A 23,632-nucleotide genomic window follows, 5' to 3' on the forward strand; every position below is an offset into this window, starting at 1 on the left:
TTTGAGTAAGGCGACACGTTTCCGTTTCATAGTCATCACCGGCAAGATGCATAGTTGTGTATACTTCTTTTTAGTGATAATAATAGTTTGCTTTTCATTATTCGGGAGTTGCTTGCCGAGTGCAATCAAATAACTAGCTTAACGGTCATTCTGTTTCAATAAACTTTTACACATTTTTATTTCTCAACGCGAGGGTCAGCCCCAACATAACACTTCTATGACAGTAGGGCACACGAAAACAAACTGACAGTAAGTGCGTCTATCTGAGTGTGGGATACATATCCTCGATCATCCACGTCTAACGTCGCCAGCCTGGCCAACAGAAGTTCTGATATGAGTAGGATGATCATGCTTCCTTCTAAAGCTGAGTTAAGAAATGTCCTCTGCCAGGAACTGTTTCAGCTACCGCTGGGAAGGACTACAGCGCGTACATTAATGCAGATGCGTTGAAATTCATGCCTCCTTGCGCAACCCCGACGGGCAGGCAAGTAGGTTAACCTCCTCGGGGGCAGGCGGCACGAGCGCAGACTGCCGACCATGCGGAGCACAGAGGTCAGGGAACGTTGTATCAAAGCTACACAAATGGCCCCGATTCGGCGGGACCCTCCGCGGTGGCTCAGTGGCTAAGCCGTTGCGCTGCTGAACACGGGGACGCGGGTTCGATTCCCGGCCGTGGCGGCCGCTTTTCTGATGGGAGCGAAAAGCGAAAACGCCCGTGCGTACGAGATTTCGGCGCACGTTAGAGATCCCAAGGTGGTCAAAATTAATCCGTAGCCCTCCACTATGGCGCGCTTAATCGCCTGCGTGCGCTACTAAAAGAATTTTTTCAAATCGGATACGTAAAAGCAGGCGAAAGAAAGCCAAAACACCGCACGAACAACAAATAAACTACGTAGCTGTGTCCACCTAGAAGCTATGCCCCGACAAGTGGAGCAACAGTTGCGGGGCTCCTTTTGGGCCGTCACCCGCCACTGCGCCAAACAACATGATGCATGAAGCAAGAGCGACAGCGAGAGTGCGCAATCCTTCGATAGCAACTTATCGCCCACCTTAGCCCTTAGTCAGGAGCAAGCGTCCCGATAAGCTGCATCCCGCCGTCGGCAGTTTAAGGTCTTTTTTAGGAACGATAGTCTCTCTTGAGCTATTAAACTGCGTAAATTTTGGTCTGTACATCTGCCCGTATATCTGTCTGTTCCTCGATTCAGCCTTGCCCCAAAAAGTTGAAGCGATTTGCTAAAATGGTATACATAGGCAAAACCGTTCCAAAATAATGAAACTGCTGGCGCAAGTCATACACGTCCCCATTAATTAGCGCAAAGGAAACCCTAGACACATTTGAGGCAAACTGTAGGTACATAACGAGGCGTACTTGGGTTTTTATTGAAGAATACGTGCTTGGGTTGGTTTTTATGTTAGCGTGTGAAAAAAACAACGCGTAATAAATGGCGCAGAAAGGCTCAATCTATCTCGAGCAAGCTTAGAAAGGACACACAGAACTTCCTCTTGTGCTGTTCCAGGCAGAACATGACACCGAACATAAAGAAAAAGACGCATGCTGTCCCAACAGATGGCACGCGAACAGTGCGAATGAAGGAAAATTGAATTGAATTCAACAAACATTCATTCAATTCATCAAGAGAGGAGCAAGAGGGGAGGTGAAGAACGTGATGGGTGGGAGCGGAGGGCGGAGGAGTTACAAGGCAAGGCGGTAGACAACTAGCGTCTTTCGATGACATTTGCAGTGAAGCAAGGAGATACACGGCCATCTTTATTTATCTTCCCCGGTCTAGTGACATCTTGCGCTATCAAACAAGGTGACAAGCTGCGCTGTGCCTTTTTTAAAAATCCTACGGCGATGCCACCCCTCTCTTCTCCAAAAAAGGAAGGAACTCCTCCGCGCTTCTTCTGTCGATTGGCACAGGCGTTTCGATGCCAAGGCTGGCTGAGGCCAACGTGAAAAGGGCAGATTTATAGCCCCCTAACTGCCAGTCTTGGCTAACGCTGATAATGTGGAGGCGATATAGTAATCATGCCAACCGAAAAGCTCTCTAATCTAAAATACTAGATATGTGAGAAAAAGTCTAGCCGCTAGAAATAACTGGCTAGAAAAAATATTAAGAAAAAAACTGGATTTTAAGGCGACTCTATTCTTACGCCGAAGTGCGTTTACTTGTCAAAATTAGTTCACCGTGGAGGTGTAAACAATTCCGACTTCCCGTCTGCTGCCAATACATATGTTTCTACAGGAGAGATATGCTTACAAAAAACGGCTGCAACTAGTATTTTGTAAAAAATATCCCGAAAAAATTAAATGGCATGACTTTCGGGGCGCCTACATAACCATGGAAAGCTTGATCGCAATAAGTATCATCTATATCTGCTGATATCAGTTACAGTTGAATCATCCATCCCTAATCCATACGAGCAGCACCACAAAGCCGCCGTGAGACGGACAGCCCATTTTTGCCTGCTACGATTTCAAGTATCCTTATAAGCTAATAAATTTAGAAGATTACGCTAAACCGCAAATCACGAACTACCCTGTTTTGTTTCTTGCACTCGTTTGGGCTGCGTCCTGGCCACGGAGTAAAGACAAGACAGTAGGGGAACGAGGCTACCAGGCGCGGCCAGATAATGTCACAAGAGCTCTGCATAGGTTAAGCTAGCGGCATCTGTCGCGGGAGGAAGAAACTGCGCGGCCGCCGCGATCGGCATTTCACTATCATTTCATCCATCAGATGCCGCTACCATCTACTTCGCCGTCGCAGATGCGATACTTTTCAGTCTGCCTTAGAGCTGTGCACGGGCCGAAATTTGGGCCCGAGCCCAGCCCGGGCCCGGTGCTTATCGCAGTAGGCCTGGCCCGACCCGACGAAGAAGGCCGACGGGCCGGCCCGGCCCGGCCCAGCCCAGCCCGGCTGCGTGTTTCCAACCCAAATACCGTAGGGGCTCACGCCTGATTGGGGAACGTTTGGAAGCGAAAACTACCTCAAGGCGCTAAAATGCATCGTAAGGGAAATGAAAGCAGGCAAAACCAACATTAAACGGGCAAAATAACCCCATTTAAACATAACAAATCCAGACCCGTGCTTTTACCGCTGCAGCAACATGTTTTAAGTGCGAATGCACTTTATAAGCGACCCCAAACCATCCACCGCCGGCAGCGTTGGCGTCCGCAGTGCTCCTCTATATTTGAAAAAGAAACAGCATCCGGCGCCAGGTTTCGATCCGAGGACTTAGCGGCCGCAGCGCGACGCGCTACCGACCAAGCCACGGACGCGACGGTGATATCAGTGTTAGACGCGCCTTATATCTTTAACGCATTCAAACTACGTCGTCAGCGGCGTGCGTTGGCGACTCAGCGGCGTTATAGCGGCTTGATAACTGCGTGGTGTTCACGTGATACTACAAACCCGATGGAAGAGATGGAAGAGAAGGCGGTGAGGCGGTGGGCTGCGGGGGCCGAGCGCAAGCGCCGCAAGCGGGCCGACAACCGTGCATTCGCACTTTCACATTCTCCCCCTCGGGGAAATGCGGGGGAATTTTTTTTTCGGTGATATCATAGAAAACCTTAGTATTGTTTCACTGTGCCGGGCCAGCCCGGGCCGTCAGGACGGCCCGGCCCGTGCGAAGAATTTACATTTAGGCCCAAGTCCGGCCCGGGCCGGGGTGAAAAGTAAGTCGGGTGGCCCGAACCAGGCCCGCGGGCCGGGCCGGGGTTCTTTAGTCTGCCTTGGTTTTCATTGTGAGATTATGTAGTCGCCATCCCCCCCCTTCTCCCCCCCCCCCTGCCTTAATGAACTGCTTGCCCTCCCTTATACATAACTGTCTTACTCCGTGGTCCCGGCCAATCATGTTTTGTGTCTTGCCCTCACTTGCTTGGCTTCGGCTGTCCAACCCCGTTAACAGCATGAACTGCGGCCAGTTCTCTTTAAAATTCCGTACTATTTTCATTTACGACTAATACTTTGCGGAAGTTTGTACGATCGTAACCCTGCCTGGAATCGGGTAGTAGGACTGCGGACAATAGAATGGGGTTAAGTGGTTCTTTGACGCTCAGTTTGGGGCACTTTTCCTTAGTGAATTAGTCCCGTAAACAGCTCGAAGTCCCACTGCGCTGTTGGTAAGCGGGTTGAAGTTACCTACTGTTGGCACTGCTCAAGGCCACCCAAGTGCGCGAAACATCCTGTACCTAACCCCAGCTGGGCTGCAGCATTTGAATTCGCATTGACGCGTTCTCTGTTGTTAATAAAACGTACGAAACTACAGCTGGCATGAGTGACTCACGGTGCAATGAAATCTGCTCGTTGGGGCAGAAAACGACGTTAACGTCAAGTCCCAGCCGCGACTGTAGGGTGAAGTTCTATAATGGCCACTGTTGCAGTTACTCCCTCTTTACGGGTCACTCGAGAGGATGAAACGAGACCGAATGGAATAAAGCAGCGATAACTTTTCGCGGGAGGACGGCTCAGTCGCGCACTTGCGGACAATACATTACAAATACCGCAAACCCACGCTACAAAAAACTCGTTTTATTCAGAGTGTTTTGCAGTCCCCACTCCAGCGCATAAAGAAAACATAATCCCGCTTTCAGCGAAGTATCGCTCATAACAAAGCCAGTTTGCTGGGCAGATCATAGCGAAAGTTTTTATAGCTCACAGGGGTTTCTCGCGTCAGTGCTAAATCTCGACTGTAAAGCGTGCCGCGGCGTGAACGGCTAGCAGATAACTTAGAGCAGTTGCAGGTTGCTTCATACCTGCGCTAATAGCTCTTACATCAAGTTAGTTGCTTTTCGCCTATTTCACCTCAAAGCCACCGCGTTCTGTAACCGAACTTGCGGGCTCGCTGTATGAATCAGAACGGCCTAGACGCGGAGCCATCGTTGAGAGTACAATTCTTTACACGATAATTTATGAGCGTTATATATGTACAGCCATAACGATAGGTGACTGGCGTATCTGCCTCGCAGCAAGCCGCCGAACCCGTAATTGCTTCCGCGTCGACTTGTAGTGAATTCTTTGTGCCTTCAAATCGGATGCGCATACGTAACGATCGCCTGGAAGAAATTCTCACCTCCTCATCACCAATGTACAAATTGCTTCAAAACGCACCTTTGAAGCCTTTAAAGTGTCGCGTTACTTTCAATTGGAAGGATGTTTACCTTGGGGCGGCTGTTGTCACTCGGTTGTCTTGACGGGTCTTTTTCTAAACGTTCAGACTTTCTTGACCTCAGCTGAAGACAACTTCCGCAGCTATATCTTGGCGCACATTCACCATTAAAAGCGCGGTGGTTCTTTTACAACGGCTGGCACAAGAAGGTCCTCCAATTAAATTTAAAAACAAGGTGCATTTAATTAGGGAAAATGAAGCCTCAAAGCAAGAACACTTCGCGGTAGAGTAGAGGCATTTCCGGACTTATCCTCTAGCCCCCCAATAACCCGCGCGCTGATTTCAGTGACGTCGCGTGCCCAAAGCCTCACTTATCTCCGAAGCTGCGATGGCGGCGGCGGCGGCCGTCTTGTATCAGGTCCGTGAGAATCGCCGCCTTGCAGCGCGATGACTGTGTCGACTTCGCTCCAAGGTTTGTTATCACAGCTCGTCAATGCGTTGTAGCATGTATAGCCGACACCGTGTATCCGGTGCCGTTTGAAGTTCACCACGTACGACTGTTTGTGCGTGAGTCGGCTTTTTTTGTTTTTTTTCTTTCGTTCGTTCCTCGGCGCCGTCGCCGACATGAGGGGCCGCCTGCGCCGCGCATGTTTGACGCCACCATAGCTGGCGCTCCGGTCTCGACTAAAAGTGCGCGTCTCTTCTTTGCTGCCAGTGCGCTGGCTCCGTGAAAAGCGTCGCCCTGGGGCATGTTCTGCAACGGAAAGATGACACGTGAGTAGCCGACCTTACGATCATCTGTAAATGTCTTTGTACCGGAAACAGCTTTCTTTTCAACTTTGTCGAGATTCCAATAGTTAACACGGATCTCCCCATTCCTATGCGACACAGTTTGATGTCAAATATACGCGCTGGCTGTTTCGTGGTAGCTGTCAAGCCGAATAGCAATTTCGAACATATAACAAACAGAAAAAAAAAACACAAAAAAAACGTTAATTACTACACCATACTGGACTTTTGTTATCGTGCAACTGTAACGTTTTTATTTCTTCCTCATTATTGTAAGCACTAAAGTTGGATATTAATTCTGGACGCGTGGTTATGAAAAAAAAACACGTATTGGGTGAGAAGGACATCAGCCGTGATGCACTCACGAGCAAATACAGCGGGGGCGACAGATATCGACAGGCACCGTCCGGCTGTTTCACATTCGTGCGAACCGTACAAAGGGAAGGCAAATACAGCAAAAAATTATGTTGTGATCGGGGCCCGACGATCAACGATTAAGTCTTAAAAAAATACCGCGCGCCTTAAATCAGCCGCCTGCTAATCATCACGTTCTCAGCGGGTACTCAATTCCACCACTGGCTGTTTTGGGATTCGGTATCCTCGCTCTAACACAAGATTTGTTTTGTGAAGGGGGCTAATCATTATAGCCCATAACCTTTCTGAAAAAGGCCAAAACAAATAAAATCTGCAGAAAACCATAGAATTGTCTGCTAGTGCGTAGTATTCTCATGCTACTTGTTTAGAATGTGAGTTCTTCCTAGCCAGATTTGGTATGAGTAGCCAAAGACTTTGGGTTATGTTATTGCTTTTACGTTTCTTTTGTTTATTTTCGCCAGCCAATGCTGTAAATTTACTCCACTATAGCGATAAAGTGCCTTTACTTCGCAATTTATGCATTTCTTCCGCCGGTACAAGTTGTAGTGGAGGGTTTTTCCGTTTTCGGTATTTTTATTCCTATTTGGAACGATTCTATGCGGGCTTTTTTCATTTAGTCTTTGTTTTTTTAGAGGAGATGTAGAAGATACATATTTTTGATTTCGCCAGATCACTTTTGTGAAAATGTTTATTTTTTATTTTTCTCAGTTTCTTTGTTTTTCGAAATTAAGTTCGACCAAGTATCTCCATTTTCTCTATTGTAACGATTACATGTTTAGCTTCTTTTGGTTATGTGTTTTTGTGGAAATGCAAGGTATTTCAAGGTTTGCTCATTTTAGGTGTTTTTTTATTCCCAATTCAAACGTTTTTTCGCGTTTTTTCCTTGAGTCTTCATTTTTTGGGCAGATGGATCAGATGCGCATGTTTTATTTTATCAGATAATTTTAGTGAAAATATTTTTCTATTTTTCTTAATTTTTGATTTTTCGAAATTGTGTTGGACCACTTGTCTCCATTTACGCTATCATAAGAATGAAATGTGTAACTTCCGCCAGCTACGCTTTTTTTGTGTTTAAATGGAAGCGTTAAGCGGTTTGTTTATTGTGGATATTTCTTTATTCGTATTTCGAACGTTCTTTTGTGGGCATTTCTTGTTTGGCCTTCATTTTTTGAAGGAGATGCATATTCCCGATTTCGCCAGATCTTTTTAAAAAAATCTTATTTTTTATATTTTTTTATTTCTTGTTTTTTTTTATTCTGTTCGACCAATTATTTCCGATTACACGATTATAACGATTAAATGTGTTACTTCAGCGAATTCCGCATTTTTGTGCGAACGCAAGGCGTTACACGGTCCTGGATGTGTGGGTCTCCGGCAAAGAATGCTACCCATTAAAATAATAGCTCCAGCTGCATCAAAAGTGGTGATATGACGATGAAAGAGATATCCAGCTCTGCCGGCAGAGTCCCAGAGGGGTGGAAGAACTAGCGAAATGTTTACCACTGCACTTCACAAAGCGCCGACAAAATCCTAATTTAGGCGGACCGATGCCCGACCGGGCTACAAAAATCCAGTCGGTAAAATCTTGGGAGTCCAACCACAATTGCAAGCAAGTGGACGAGAAAGCGTGCCGCACCCTCCTTTCGGACTGAGGTAACTTATGTAACGCCATTCGGGACATCGCATGACATTCGCGACTAATCGCTGCAGGTTTTGAGTGTTTTGATGAGCGTTTTTTGGGCAGTTGGCATAGAAGTAAAACCTTGTTTTGAAATCAATATCGCGCTCAAAGCAGGTTCCAAGGATCAGAATCACGCGTAACTCAACACTTGGCCGAGGGCACTAAAGTGTCCTAAGTAATACCAGAGGCCTTCAGTAAAGCATTGAAGGACTCTGGTAATACGAAGTTTTCTGGCTTAGTGTTCGACCCAAATCCTTGAATCCCCTGCGAGGAGCAGCCAACATACGAAAATGCTGAGTCTGCGGCACAAATATGAGTTATTCGAATGCGTGAAACCAATGCACAAACTTACTTCTATTCTAGCTTTGAATGCGGAATGAATAGTGTTGTTCCAGCTTATTTATCCGCTTAGAAAAGTCTTCAAGGACGCTTATCGTATTCCTGCAGATATTTTCAATCAAAGACTTTTCAGAAAAAGAAAGAGTGCTGCGTAGAACTTTTTGTTTCATATTCTACGAACGAACCTTAACTTCAACGAAGACGCCAGCCCACATAGACGAACGGAAACGACGACGCAGCAACCAGCAATCTCGGCGTTAATTGCATGCAAACCCACCTTTTTCCTGCCTTGAGCTTTTTATTGGCATGATCGACTACAGGCCGGGCGCCCGCTTTATGACCGTAGCGATAAGTGGAGATAGCGTCAGTTGTATAGGGAGATAGCGTTAGTTGTATAGAAGATAGGAAGATACTCCGAGTGCTCAAATTAGCGAAAGCCGCAAACGTGACGTAGACTTTCCCCCGAAGTTCATGCGAGCTCGAGGCGGTAGATTGGCTGTTGGCGGATATGATTTCTCAATCTGAAGGGCGCCTACCCAAGGGACTGCCACGTATATTATCTTAAAATTTGATAAAGCGTCTGTGAACGCGAGTATCAGAAGTAAATGGATCGTTTCATCCGGAAGAAAATTGGGGTTTATTTCTCATGTCGTGTTATAAGGAGCAATGTAGCTTTTATTTTCAAATTAAATTTCTACAACTGTCTTATCGGTTAGCATTAAATTGTTATAACACCGCATTTGTACTCTTTGTAACAAGTTTTATCAGTTTCTTTGGTATGGTTTGTATGCCCGCCTGTTTTTTTATTAACATCCTTCCCCACTGCACGCAGAGCATTTGTCTCTGACGGCATCGTAAATGTATAAATCAAAACGTCATTCCGTTCACATCGAAAACCGCGAAGCTATAATCGCAGCAAGTTTCGCCTAAGATGTCATCATTCCATTGGCGGGTTCTATGGAGGGGGCATTTCTGAGGAGTCTGGACTGGACTGGACTGGAAAGGACTTTATTCACATCGATCCTGAAGTCGACGGGTGTTTGTTAGGACAATCGTCCCGACGCGGCCCGTCGTCTCATCATCTTCGCTACCCTACTAGGCGCAGGCCCCTTTACATAGTCCGTGCTTTCCGAGTGCAGTGAAGACCTGCTGGATGGCCCCGAACGTGAAAAGGGTGCGGGTTGGAGGTCAACCTAACACTTTGATGTTTTTTTACGAAACTTGAAGTGGCGCTGATAGGGACGCTGTTCAATTAAACAGTTCTTTAAAGGAGTCGCTTATTTCCAGCAGTTGAATATTATCGCCAGCAAAGCCGTCATCAGATGCCTTTAGGTTGGTAATAAATGACATTGTTTTAGAGTGCAAACGGGACTTGACGCAGGTGTTTCCTTTTGCTACCTTCCAGATGAGGATGACGAGCGGACAGCCCTTGTGCATTCGCATGCAGACGTAGGGCAACATGACTACGGTGCGAGAGACCCTTGCGAGCCCAATGACAGCAGCGGCGATGGCGATGTTGAATTTGCGGTTGAAAGGCACCAGAGGAACTACCTGCTGAGTTGTGTTTTTGCCGCTGTTGACTGCATCAAAAAGGAATTATGGGCTGCGCCGTATTTTATCGGCATGTTCTGTTTCTCCGCCCTGTTCGCCGTTCCGTTCACGTTCTTCCCTGCAGTGGTAAGTGCTTCGCCCTGTACATACTTGGTTTCGGACAAAAAAGCAGTTGGGTGTATTCAAATAAGGAAAACCAAACTGGTGCCATGCCCATTTTCGTTTGAGTTGAAACTTTAATGTTGTGTAGAACACTGTATCCTCACCATGGTATTGGCATTTTTTTTTGTGAGAAGCACCATTGTGGGGTTATAAAAAATATCTGGAACGCGATCTGGCAGGGCTACTTTCCCCACCGCTTGGTGTGGCAACTTTGGGGACCTGCAAAACGAAGCGAAAAATTTTCCCGATATTGCTAATTTTTAGCTAAATATTTGCAAACTTCTTTGTTGGATTCGAAAAATTTGAAATTGCCATACCTATATTTTTTAAGAAAATATTTCTGAAACTTAGTAGGGATAGCAATGTCGTTCAAAAGCGGCACTTCTTCTGAAAAAAAAAAATTACACATCGGGCTAAAGGTTAAACTGTCTAGTTTTTTAGACTTGTTTACCAGGAGCTGCTGAACACTTCATACCCTGCGCATTGCTCTAGAAAGAAAAATTTTCAAAATCTGGTTCCTAAAGTTCGACAAAAAATGATGATTTGGAAAAAGAGCCGCCTTCCGACGTGACTTGAAGAATCTTTTTACATTTTCGCGATATTTACACAAAGTGGCTCTCAATAACTGAGTATTCTAGAGATGCAAAAACTGTATTCATCATTTTTGTTGCAACTTGGAAAAATGAGGCCACGATTCAACACATTTTTTAACGTATGAACAAGAGCTCGTAGTTCGCAGTGAAACAGGACAAATAATTATGGCAGATTTAACAAATTTTAGAAAAGCCAAGCGGCTGATAAAAGAAAACTGACCATTGGCTGACCATAGAGACTAGTCATATTTACCCATTGTTCAACTTGCTAGTTGCGGAAGGCATTAAAATAATTGTGCGGTTTTTCAACTTGTGTCTTCTACCAGAGCAAGGTTGCCGTTTTAACAATATTTTGTTATTGCCTTGCCTTAGCTGTGTCAGATGCCATATTTTTTGGTTATGACACTGCATAATCACACATTATTGGTAATTTACCCAATGTACAAGCAAGTAACCACGCTGCTGGTACTGAGAATGTTTGACATGTGATCGTCGTGGTCAAGGGTGTATTGCCGTTTTACCTGGTACATGCCAAGTTCTAACTGCAAGAAAACTTCGTATTTCTAGATGTCCGCTATTGATGCTCCCGGGGATGCTAAATAGATTTGCTTTTTGAAAAAAAAAAATCTATTTATATTTTAGAAAGAGTGAGTGAGTGAAACACTTTATTAAAGACGAGAGGCCATAAGGCCCTGCGGGGAAGTGAGGATGGGAAGGGGGAGGATAACTTTGATCCCACTATTAAATCGGTCTACCTGTAATTTATCGAGAATAAACTTTATTACGAGCATCATTATGTGGTGTGGGGCCCTGAGTCCGGGACTCCATTGGAGACCCCCCTTGCCGCCACGGCCCTTTCCACTAGCCTGAGCTGGGAATTGAGACCGGAGCTGGACAGCTCCTTCTCCCACGGCTCATGGGAAGGGTGCGGGATTCTTTGAATCTTAGGGTTTGCCGAGCACTCCCATACCATGTGGTACAAGTTGCCCGGGGCAGCGAAACATTTGCACAGCGGGAAGTAGTGCGTTGGATGAAGCAAGTGGAGTTTGGTCGGATGAGGAAAGGTATTTGTTTGGAGGAGCCGGAGCCAATGCTGCTGCCCCTTGGTTAGAGATTCGTGGGCGGAAGGATAGATCATTCTTTGGTACTTATAGTACTCCGGTATCTTGTGACTCGTGGCCAAAGGATGCGCAGTCTCTAAACAAGAACCTCGTGTCACCTGGCGGGATAGATCTCGGGCGTGATGTCGTGCGCGGTCGTGTTGCCCTGGAGGGTTGAGTGGGCTGGTGTCCAGACAATTTTCATTTTTCTTCCGGGTGGCTTTTGCAGCAGGATGTCCAGAGCCGTTTTTGGAAATTCTATCACAAAGGCAGGTTAGGCAAGCCTGTTGCGAGTCCGTAACAACGGTATCCGCATTTGTCTGCGAGATGGCCAGAGCAAAGGCCGCTTCCTCGGCCTGTGTAGTGGTTGTGAAGGGTAAAGTGACGCTGGTAATGTGTTTCACGGTTGAAGTAACCCCGGCGGTCTTGGCTCCTCTTCTGGAATAGTCGGCGGCGTCGGTGTAAACCGTGTGGTCTTGCTCCCTGTGTAGTTTGTCGAGAGTGCGCTCTCTTGATTCTCTTCTCCCTTGCGTGGTGAGTAGGGTCCATCTTACGAGGTGTAGGGGCAACCTCAGTGTCTTTTCTTATTTTTTGAGGTACGTCGCGTATTTGCTGGATTCTTTCTCCGGCGAATTCAATTCCCAGTATGGTGAGGTCCTTTCGCAGGGTGTCGTGCTTAGTCGCAGACGCTGGCTGGCGAGGTGGGCCTCGACTTGCTTAGCGGCCGTGTTATGTAGGCCCAATTTTAGAAGCCTGTCGGTCTAAATACTAATAGGTAGCTTTAGAGCATGCTTATAGGTTTTTCGGATGACGGTGTCAATCCTGACTAAGTCGCCCTAGGGAATGGCGTAGGTAAGGCGTGAGCAAACGCCTTTACAAAACGAAGGGTGTCGGCTTCCTTCATTCCCCGTGCTTTGGTGTTATTCTTCGGAGCATGTGGGTAATTTTGCGCGGGAGAAACCTTGTGATACAGCCAACTATCTCAAAAGACGCAGCACGTGCATAGTGCGAGGGCGGGGTAATCATGTTGTTTCTTTGTGTTTTTGATTTCGTATACCGTGTGTTTGGCACAGTTGCTATCGTTTACTTTTCGGGCTGACTGTTTTAATCGTAAATGGGTGTATGTGAATTTATAATATGTCCTGTTTCTCTATTAAAAGTTCAGTTGCAAGTCAGCGCTCGTCCTGTGTGCCTCAGCTTAAGTCCTTGTATCTGTTGCGCTGTATTGTTAAGATCTTTAACATGAATTGTGTGTCACCCCTGTGTCGTATGATAAAAAGCTTCGCTGAACATCCAACTTCACAGAGGGGAATGACTTATGATTTTTTGCATCGTTTTGTTGCAACAACTGTGCGGCCGGATATTCTGCTTCCCTTGAATACTTTCGCATTGAAAATAACGTGTGACCTCATCCCCTCGATAAAAATACAAATCCAAGATATGGAGGCTCTAGGGCCTTTATTTCTTGGAGTTAGTTGCTCATATTTCCCCTGAATAGGATGTCTTTGTAGCGATTCATTTCTGTGTAGCCGGTTCCGTCTTGTAGAAGTAAAACGTGTTCTTTGCAATACGTATGTGTGTAAGCTGAAGCCAACTTAAAAGAGACTCGGTGCAACGCATTTTGTATGAAAACATGATAGCTTATGGAGGTGAAAGGTCTTTCCAACAATGCATTCTGGGTATTTGTGAAGCCGGCCGTAAAATGGCTCAGTGCAGAGCACATTTGTGGAAGTAGTTAACAGAAGGCCCTAGGACGTTGATACTTCGATATACAACTGCTGATATTGACTTTGAAAAAATGTTTTTCTGCAATGCGTGTAGGTAGGGTTTTGGGGCCGACTTTAAAGGGGCCCGGTGTATACACTTTTGAAGACAACTCCCGGAATCTATGTGGCAGTTTTTTATAGAGAATGGTCCTGAAAGTAATATGGTTGTTCTTTAATATCCTATTTTTATCATCATGCGTTAACCGGAAACAGTATTTTATTGTCCATGTTCAGTGACGCCAAAAAAAAAACAACACTGGTTTTATTTGGTTGACTGAAAGAATTCGCTTTTGTCAGGTTTAAATCTGTTCTTAGTTTTTTTTGAAACCTCGTCCTTTGAATATTACTTCAGAAGACTAAGATCTGAGAAATCCACTTTACAGGGTTGAATTTGTTGCTTTATTTCCCCATAAGGCGAGCCGTAAAAACATTGGGCTGCAAATTGATGGCTGCCTAAATGTAGCTTCATAAGCGGTCCAGCAGGAGCTACACCACCGTAACGACTGTTAACTTCAAGCCGTTAACAGTAAAAAAAAAAGCCGCCCGCATCTTCCCACGGGGGGAACTCGAGTAAATGCGTCGCATCTACTCGAGTCAAGCAAAGCGTCACGTCAAGCGTAAGCCATGCAAAGACGCCCTTGACTGAATTCCGAACGCGCGCTCCGCCGCTTATATACGTTGAGGGGACTGCGTAAGCCGGTCCCAGTCGACGACGTTGGCGTACTTGTAAAGCGGCGTGGACTCTAGGTGTTTGAGCCAACCGCGGATGTTGCTTGGCCGGAGAACGGCACACCGGTTATATGCGCAGCGCGCCCGAAGGAGAGGAAACCGCGGAAGAGAGAGTACTGCTCATGCGCCGGCCCAAGCGCGTCTGCCGCGGCTATGACGCAACACAATCCAACACAATCCACTTTAATCCAATCCAATCCAAATCCAATCCAAGCCAAGCCAATCCAATCCAATCCAATCCAAGCCAATCCAATCGAATCCAATCCAATGCCCCTCGCGAGAGAGTGTTCGAATCCAATCCAATTCCCCTCGCGAGAGATGTGTTCGCTTTCGCCTCGACTCGACGCGCATGCGCAGTGAGCGTGCGGACTACGGACGCCAACGCGGGTGACATCGTGAGTTACTGAAATGCTCTGCATTTAAAAAAAACGTGTGCATAGGCTGAAAACGACACTTAAGTCTTGTACGCGTAATCTCCAGGGTCGGCGTTCCGCAACGCAGGTGACAGACACGCATATGATGTGGCAGTGGGTACTAAGGATTTGTTGTAGGGTTTGACGCGCCGACGCAACGCAGGTGATGAGGCGCGCCGTAGTGGAGGGTTACGGATTAATTTTGACCTCCTGGAGATCTTTCACGTGCGCCGAAATCAGTGGGCACTAAGGAATGAGTACCTACGTCTCAGTGAGTTAGAGCCGGACACAGTCAGACCGATTTGAAGAGTCGCAGCGATTTGAAGAGCTGCGACTACTTAAAGTGCCACCTAAGCTGTTACTGAGATACCAGATGCTCTTGTTTGGGCACCTGCTTTGCGTAATTTCCATAACTGCACGATTTCATTCATAATTTTATAATTTCGCTCCATTTTTTATACCTAAATTTATGATCGCATAATTCTATACCAGAATCAAGGGTGTGCCAAGTTTCCGTCCGTAAAGTAACAAGCGGCTTCTCGCTAACTCTGCGAGTACTAGCTCGATGAAGAGAGTACAAGGCAGTGGCCACTATTAGGCAATAAAGCACAATACTGGGCGAAGAAAAAACTAACGAGGCGCATCTGTTCCCTGGATTGTAACGGCGAAGACGCCACATCAAACTTTAAACACGTAATATTGGAATTCGCTGCACTCAGTACGAACAGTTTTAAGCTACGCACGTAAGACTAAGTATTCCTACAAACACGCACCAAGCAGAACAAACAGTAGTTAGACTTTTCAGACCAGCATAATCTACTGTTTCTGAAGAGCAGAGCCTAGAGAAGACCAAAGTTTGAGGCCACCTCTTTTCACCGCTTTCAGTGAATCCTGGGAGCCACTCTCCCACAAACAAATGTTTTTTCACTGCTGTCATGATTTTGCATAATTGCATACCGGAATTTTAACCATGTACACAAAATTTTGTAAAAACTCGGTACCTTCAAACTGCGAGAAGAAAAGAAAACATTGCGGTTTTCTATTCGTTGGCTTTAAAACTTCACTTGTTCGGGCTCGTTATCGATGTGGGCCTTTGAGCTAATTTCTGAAGTAAATAACCAGTAGCTACGCTCCTCATGTAGGAAAAGTTTAATTAAAATTCTAATTCGGCTGAAGATTAAGACCCGTTCAGGAGCTTTGCGCATCATCAAGAATCCTGCAAATTGTAGCCTTGATATTTCACACGCTTATGTTTGTCTCCTCCTTTTCGTTAAAAGTGGCTGATGACACTCCACGCTTGCAGGCATCTTCGAAAGGGCTTCAAGCATGGGAATTCGGCATCGCCTATTCAACGCGAAAAGCGGCAGGCATGCTGGCGCCGTTCACATCACAGATTTTGGTACGTGTCAGCGACCAAGGCAATCAATCAATCAATCAATCAATCAATCAATCAATCAATCAATCAATCAATCAATCAATCAATCAATCAATCAATCAATCAATCAATCAATCAATCAATAAAATATATGAATATTTTTATTCTTATTTCTTTAGAAATGCAGAAATAAAACATGCAAGTAATTTAGTCATTCACCTGACTTGGTTCCTTGACCAGTTTAAATGTATGCAATGTTTTCGTGATATGCAGGTGGCATACTCATCTCCAAAATGGGGCGTCGTTGTAAGCCAAGCAGCCTTTGGAGTTCAAGGAGTTGTGTTCGGGTAAGTCTTCTTAGACAAATGTTACGGCGAGAACTTTTTGTAGCTGAACGTTTATGTTCACTGCTATTTTGGGTGATCAGTAAATAAAAGTGGGTACGGCTAAACACCTCTTTTATGTGTGTCTATCCCTGCAGAGCGTCATGTTTGCTGCAAAGCAAAGACATCTTTCTTGGGGTCTCCATTCTTGGATTTATCATCTTAGAGATATCACTGGGCATCATAAACATCTGCACCGAAACGATCCTGGCTTCTACTCTCAAGGAGAGGGGAAATCTGCTTCTCGTGAGTTTTCTTTCTTTCTAATGCAAGCCAATTACTACAGCCTACTTCAGCCGATTTTGCGAATCTAGAAAATCATTCACTAGGTGAAGCCGTCGCTTGTGCAAAAGTTGATGGATAGCAGTCGAAGGGGGCTATACGGGTGTATAATGGCCAGATGTTAGGCCTAGCACCACGCTTTGATGTCTAACACCATCTTGGTACTTCGTAACTCTGAATTTGAAGATTGCCTAACGTTAAGCCTGTACATTTTGGACACTAAACCTAACATTATACTCGAAGGTCTAACATTATCAACCATTGCCTGTTACGCAGAAGCGCCTGAAAATGCCCGTGTGTTGAGGTGTCGGCGCAAGTTAAGATCCGCAGGTGGTCAAAATGAATCCGGAGCCCGCCACTCCACATAGCCCATGTGTAGCCTCGGTGAGCTAAACCCCCAAAATGAGTAATTAGCAGCCCTTGTCCGTCGCAAAAGATGCTCATTGTATGCCAAGCAATAGGTTTCGGTTGATGTAAGCCTCGAAGGAAAACATAAGGCCTAAATTGTACAGCATACCCGAAAGTTGCTGGTGTTATGCACTCACAGAGCACCCTTGTCCAGTACATCCCAGCAGTGGTGTTTTTAACAACGCTTTATAAGCATAAATATACGCCGCTGAATGAAGAAAATGTTGCCACAGATGCTGCCACCCGTGGTGCATGCTGGGGTATGCACGAAAGAATGAATGAATGAATCAACCAATTATTTTGAGCGCGGGTGTTAGGAGGGTCGACCTTAAGAAATGTGTTCCCGTAGTCTGAATCTCGCGTGTGTACTATGAAGCGTACCAGTGTTGCATACCCTTAAGGTAGCAAGCATATACATACCTAGAGTGCGGTATTGAACAGCTCTTTGTAAGCAGAGCGAATGAGGGAACGAAAAAGTTTTATTGCTATCCCTGAAATGTGTGCTGTTTTTGCATGATAATCGATGGCTGGCACAGCCAAGCCGCCCTTCAATGAAAAAAAAAATCATAAACAATTTGCCTAATTTACCATTGCGGGAACAGCGTTAAACCTGAGCTTAGCAACATGGGTCCCTTAAGTCAAAACGGGAAGGATATACACTGCCTGCATTCACAGCAAGCGACGAAAAGGTCGTCAACAAACAAGAAGCTAGGTCTTGATTCCATGAATACACAAATACTTACTAGAAAATCCAGTCTAATATGTAGGAGATCAAAAGTACGAGAGTTGGTTTGTAAAGGCTGATAACCCTTTTTTAAATCTTATCGGCCACCACCACCGCCATCATCATAACCATCATCATAATCATCATCATCATCATCATAATCATCATCATAATCATCATCATCACCACACCATCATCATCATCATCAGGTCGGCTGCAGGACGAAGGCCTCTCCAAGTGACCTCCAACCGCTCCGGTTCTGCGCTGGTCGAGCCCACAGTTTACCCCCGAATTTATTTATTTCATCCCTCCATCGGGTTAATGGCCTTCCCCTTCTTGTAGACCCAACTCGGTATCCACTCTGTTACCCACTTCCCCGGACTTACCAGTATTGAAAACAAATTCTCGTCACACACATAAGATTTGAAGAAAAAAACACTAAAATAAACATGGACTTAATATCTTACCAATACTGCCGGTACACTGGCACTGGCTAGGAAATATTTCCGTATGAGAACCAGTTCTCATTTTCATGTTCCTCCTCATCATCGAACATAGTCGAATACCGGGTCGTTATGATGTACCATGACACTTTCCGTGTTCCTGACAAACATGAAGATAATAATGTGTATGTGATCCTCATGAAGGAAAATGACCTTCGATCCCTATTCTGGCAAACCTGAGCAAAAAACTGCGGTGGTTGTGCTCCCCACGGAAAACAATAGCCTCCTCTTCTGAATAGAATGAGGGCTGGTATAGGGATCCTTAAGAAGTCCCTACTAAGGACAGGCATGGGATCCCTTACATATAATACGGAGTACTTTGGTGCAAGACTTTACGCAACTTTCTGAAAACTGTTTCATCATGGAAATTAAAGGAAGAGCACAAATTCATATTAGCCTCATAATTGGCTCAGCTGAGAATGTGCTAGCGAATGTGAAAATGCGTGAAGTGCAGCCAAAACACTAAAAAGTATTTGTTTTCATAATAAAGTTAGGCGAACTGTTTCCTTTTCGATTTTGTATTAGTCTGATGAAGGAGCAAATGTCTTTAATGTGCAATTATGTTGGTCGTTACTAAGAGCTTTAACTTTAGCAAAGCTGCACAAAGCCTGTGTTTATTAATTGCTTTGTTGCTATTACAACAGAATAAACATAATGTTAGCCTGTAAATGATGTACACTTGCCAGACATTGGCATCAAAAAGTATGTAACTTATTATTTTAACAGTTCCAAGCATGTCGGTCGGTTATGTGTTTATTATAGCTGGTTAGTAGAACTTCCTTTTGCCAGATGTCCTAGAACTTCCGTGTCACTGAACCAGGAAGGAAAATCAAACGGCAAATAGGTCTGCAGATTTTTTTACTGAGTATGCAGGAAAGGGCAGCAGAAAGAGGGAAACAAAACACAGCAGTTCCTGCCTGTGTGCTCGTAGTTTACGTTAAATTGTGTTTCATTTGAAACGAACCAACTTGCTAAGAACACTTGTCTAAATATCTTAACAAATATTATATCCAGAAAGTGAAGTGTTTTTTGGAAAAGAAAGTTTATTACATAAAAAATACGTACAAACATTTTAGTATACAGACGAGGGTCCCAAAGTCAATCGACTGTAAGGGGACCCTTGTTTTGTTTCTCTTGTGAAATTACTCTTTTAACTGCAGAGGGCAATGAAACTAAATAAAAACGAACAAGCATGATCAAGGGTGTTTCTCGCATTTTCAGGGTTCAGCACGAAGCTTTTCCGAAATTGGAATGATTTTTGGCGCGTTTGCAGGAGGTGCCCTTGTTGATGTGAGTATGCATGTCACTAAGAATGAACTTTTCTTCCCCTCAATCCTTCAAACATAATAGCTTTCTGCAATTATTATTTCACCAAGCCCACGTGGCTGGGAATTCTCTGATCACTGCTTCCCAAAAAACTGTAATTTAATTTGAAAGTGAAGCATTGGATTAGATAAGTCTGCAGTGACATGATATTTTATAAGGGAAGCAAGGTATTCAACCTTGGCAATATTTATCATGTATCTTATGTTGTTATACGAGTATTTAAGCAAGTAACCATTGTAGCTGCCATGAAAATTGCCATTTCTGCAATTCTTTGAAACGCGTAGCCAGATACCAGCGTATAAAATCTTCACTGCGTGATCTAACTTCTAAGGTGTGCTTGAAATATCTTAGGGCTGTAAAGAACCTCTTGTTCAGTGTAGAGAGGGACAGAATTGTCAACGAACACATATAAATCGATTTTGTGAAACACTGAACACATAGCCCGCCCTTATTTCGTGCAATCCTGGATGCTTGTTGATTTAAGTGCGTTACCTTACGAACAGTACCTCTCCTGGTACGAGAAACCTCTGCACTGAAGACGAACCTGATTCTTTAAGGGAAGAAAAAACTTGAGGAGACCTTTGCATACAACGATGTGCCCTTCGAGTTCACAACTCCCCCAAGATTCTCGTGCAGTCTCCTTATCAAAGGAACAAGACGCACATATGCTTTGTTGTAGTCGGGTAGGAAAAACGAGTCTCTATTCGTGACACAAGTATTATGCGGCTTCCCACGATCTCTAAATGCAACGAAGAGTTGCACCCTCGGTGCTGCAAACCGGGCAAATGTCAAGACGCAGCATATGATTTCCCTCAAAAATAGGATTTGCACAAGAACACAATGCAGCGCAAAACAGGTGTAGCTATGACTGGATAATGCTCAAGGTGTGCATCATTATTTGCACAGCGCTGTCTACCTGTACAGATACAATTTTAGATGCGACGCATCCCTTTAACTCCGCATCCCTCCCCCATTCTCCTCGCCGCGCCAGCTGCGCTCTAACGCCGCTCTCACCGCAGCGCCATCCGTGTGTTAGCGCTCGCTCCCGTCGCCGTGCCAACTGTGCGTCAGCGCGCGTTAGCGCTCGGTTAAACATCGAACACATGCGCATGCGCTGCTCTCTCTCATTCCCCTCACCGTTAACGCGCGGTACATATAAATGCGGTAACTGCGCCGCTCCGCTCAGTCGTTCCGCCGCTCCGATGACATCCGATAACGACCGATGATTTGAATGGAGACTAACAGGCCTGCTATCGCGATGGTCGGCGCAACCGTACGTAATATAATGGAAACAACAACAAATTGACAGGCTAAATGGAATCAACATATCGGAAACGCAACGGAAACCCCACGATGTGTCGCATCTACCCATGGTTCCCCTCGCGGGAAGATGGTGTAAATTTTTAACTGAAATCGTGCACTGGGCCTCGTACTTTGCCGAATTAGCACACTTGGTGGGATTGATGAGTCACTCTAGAACATTTTTTCGGGGTCAATTTACGTGGGTCTCTACAGTTTACGTTTTGTATTTCGGGATTCGCAGCTGAGGATCTCCACTTCACACTGGGTACACCTGAAGCGGGTGTTGTTCCACTGAAAAAACAATTTTGTTAGGTTACTTTTTCGGCACCTGCGTCCGTATCGAGCAGTACTCATTCTGTAGCAATCTTAAAAACAAGCGCTATGTTGCTTTCGGGAACACTTCAGGCAAGCCGTGCATATAAAGCTGGATGTTATTGAAGCGCATGCTTCCCATACCGGATTGCCATGGAGGCCAACATGGGCACTGGCTTTGCTGGTGTCTGCCGGCTGTTAAAGGCCCATCGGGTGTGGCACATGCATTGCGTGAGCCTATGCCCCAGACAGAAACACAAATGGACGCCTTCGTTGCTTAGGCAATGCCTGAAAATGCGCACAGAGAATGCGGCGGCTGCGGTAACGGCCATTCAGTGTTTGGTGGTAACTGCACAGCCATTTAACGCTGCATTTGAACGGGGCATAATAATGCAGCCAAACGAATGAAGAGCGGAAATTATTTGCACTGCAAAACTTGAAAGGTGCCCCGAGTGGCGCCCAGTTGAACATTACTGCTTTAACTTTCGCAACTCATATAAAGTGCTCAAGTGTCCTGGGATATTTAGACTGAAGGCTCTATTACTCCAGCTACAAACCCTGAAAACGCCTCGTAGCGTCATTCTGACTTTCAAGCTCAGCCAAGATTATGTCAGCGCCTTGTGCGGCTGCGGAGGGAAGTGTATAATTGCTCGTTCCATCCAAGGGGAGCGGGAACAAAGGAGTTAGCGCACGTGCCACTAGAAAATGATGCAAGCAGGTGCTGGCTGTATCCAAGTTCACAGTGTATTCCTGCCTACAGCACTGACTGCGCTGGGCAGCGTCTGTTTTGTCCTGCAGTGCAGTTGTGTGCGCGTTCTCTGCGAACTGTCGGCATGAAGATCGTGGTATCGCTCAACAAACTTGGTTTAACCATATTTAACCACAACGGAGTCTCCTTCTCCAGGTTTCAGACTACTCCACGCCATTCTACGTCTTCGCGGGTGCACTCCTGGCGGTCACACCTCTAGTCATTGTAAGCCGGCACGAAACAACAGGTGAGCAAGGTTTTAGCTAGTACACCTGTGTAGTGGGCTCTTAATGTGGGGAACAACCAGGGTTTGAAAATTCGTTTATGAATGTACAAGCGTACGGACAATTGCTTTTTCTGGCACCATGAGTACAACATACGCCAAGAGAGAGAGAGAGAGAGAGAGAGAGAGAGAGAGAGAGAGAGAGAGAGAGAGAGAGAGAGAGAGAGAGAGAGAGAGAGAAAAATGATGAAATGTACTTAACAAACTTGGCACAGTTTTAGCTATGCCGTGGTAGAAACCAATTTATATGGCTGTGAACTAGAGTTCAGGGCCCTATTTAAGTAGAACCTTTAAGTTTTAAGATCATTATACCAGTTTTGTATTCATTTGCAGAGGTCCTTTTTTTTTATGTAGAGTGCAATATTTTTGGTGTCTCATAATTTATCTGAAATGGCCATTTAGTTCTTTCCCTGTCTCTATTTAGGGGACAGTATAACAGTAGTGCGCGCATAGTAGCCGGAGCGAAGCCGCTTGTGAGACAAGGCGTTGCAGTGATGAAACAGCACACCTGCAAAGTGTGGAATTGATTGATTGTAGGGTTTAACGCGTCGACGCAACGCAGACGATGAGGCGCACCATAATGAGGGCTCCGGATTAATTTTGACCACCTGGGGCCCTATTCTCGACTGCACAAATTGCCGGCAATTCTGGCAATTTGCCGGAAGTCTTTTCTGATTGGCTTTCAGTTATGGTCACGTGCTTCCGGTTGACAAAGCGGTTGTGCGTGCTGTCGTCATTTTGACGTTTCATGTCGTTTACGGACACCAGTTCTAAAGTTTGCCTTATTTCTCGTTACTAAAGGCGCATAATTCTTGGCCGGCAATGAAAAAACTAGACTAAATGCAGCGGACATGACAACGTAAGCCTGTTTTTGCTATTCAACAACAATACTGCTTGTAATACACACCCCCTCTGTGATTGGCTGAGAAGGCGTGACGTAGTTTAAACAGTTGGCGGGAACGATTACGTCATGCATTGGCAACTTCAGCCTGCGTAAAAGTGACGTAATGCTACGTAACAGCTTAAAAATGGCGGCTGTTTTTGTCGCAAAATACAAGCAAAATAGGGCAAAAAATTGCCCCGGCTTACGGCGCCGCGAAATGTGCGGCAATTTGCAGCAGGCGCAGTTTCGCATGCGCGCTGTTTAAAGCATGTTTCCTACCCAAACAAATTATAGTTTCAACTGCTTCCAAGTCAGCGATCATGGAGCATACAAATAACGTTGCAGTAGTTTGCTTTTATGTTTGGCAATAAAATAAGCATTGAGGGCAGTACAAGCCTCTCCATGACAAAGAGAACCCAATGCATGGCATTTGTCCATACTCGTCCTAGTAAGCTGTTGGGTCACATGATCGAATTCAAGTGAAAAATAACAAAGA

The 23,632-nt window shown here is 45.4% G+C and overlaps 1 protein-coding gene across 2 annotated transcripts in view; it reads left to right on the plus strand.

The window, feature by feature from the left end:
- The first annotated feature begins 5,512 nt into the window (after positions 1-5,512).
- The window catches only part of LOC144151443 (MFS-type transporter SLC18B1-like), a 28,784-nt gene continuing 10,664 nt past the window's right edge, over positions 5,513-23,632 (plus strand). The window contains exons 1-8 of one of the 2 annotated variants that reach the window (XM_077682492.1): positions 5,513-5,581; positions 5,825-5,883; positions 9,699-9,970; positions 15,911-16,006; positions 16,256-16,329; positions 16,464-16,611; positions 19,504-19,572; positions 22,127-22,217. In XM_077682492.1, coding sequence (XP_077538618.1) covers positions 5,859-5,883; positions 9,699-9,970; positions 15,911-16,006; positions 16,256-16,329; positions 16,464-16,611; positions 19,504-19,572; positions 22,127-22,217 — 775 coding nt within the window. In that variant the 5' untranslated portion in view covers positions 5,513-5,581; positions 5,825-5,858. Of the gene's footprint in view, positions 5,582-5,623; positions 5,677-5,824; positions 5,884-9,698; positions 9,971-15,910; positions 16,007-16,255; positions 16,330-16,463; positions 16,612-19,503; positions 19,573-22,126; positions 22,218-23,632 lie in introns of those variants that run through there. The other variant, XM_077682493.1, reaches the window with a different exon arrangement.

The sequence above is a fragment of the Haemaphysalis longicornis genome, unplaced genomic scaffold, assembly GCF_048455015.1.
Source record: "Haemaphysalis longicornis isolate Haplotype H1 unplaced genomic scaffold, Haemaphysalis longicornis Haplotype H1 scaffold_9, whole genome shotgun sequence".
NCBI classification, from domain to species: Eukaryota; Metazoa; Arthropoda; class Arachnida; order Ixodida; family Ixodidae; genus Haemaphysalis; species Haemaphysalis longicornis.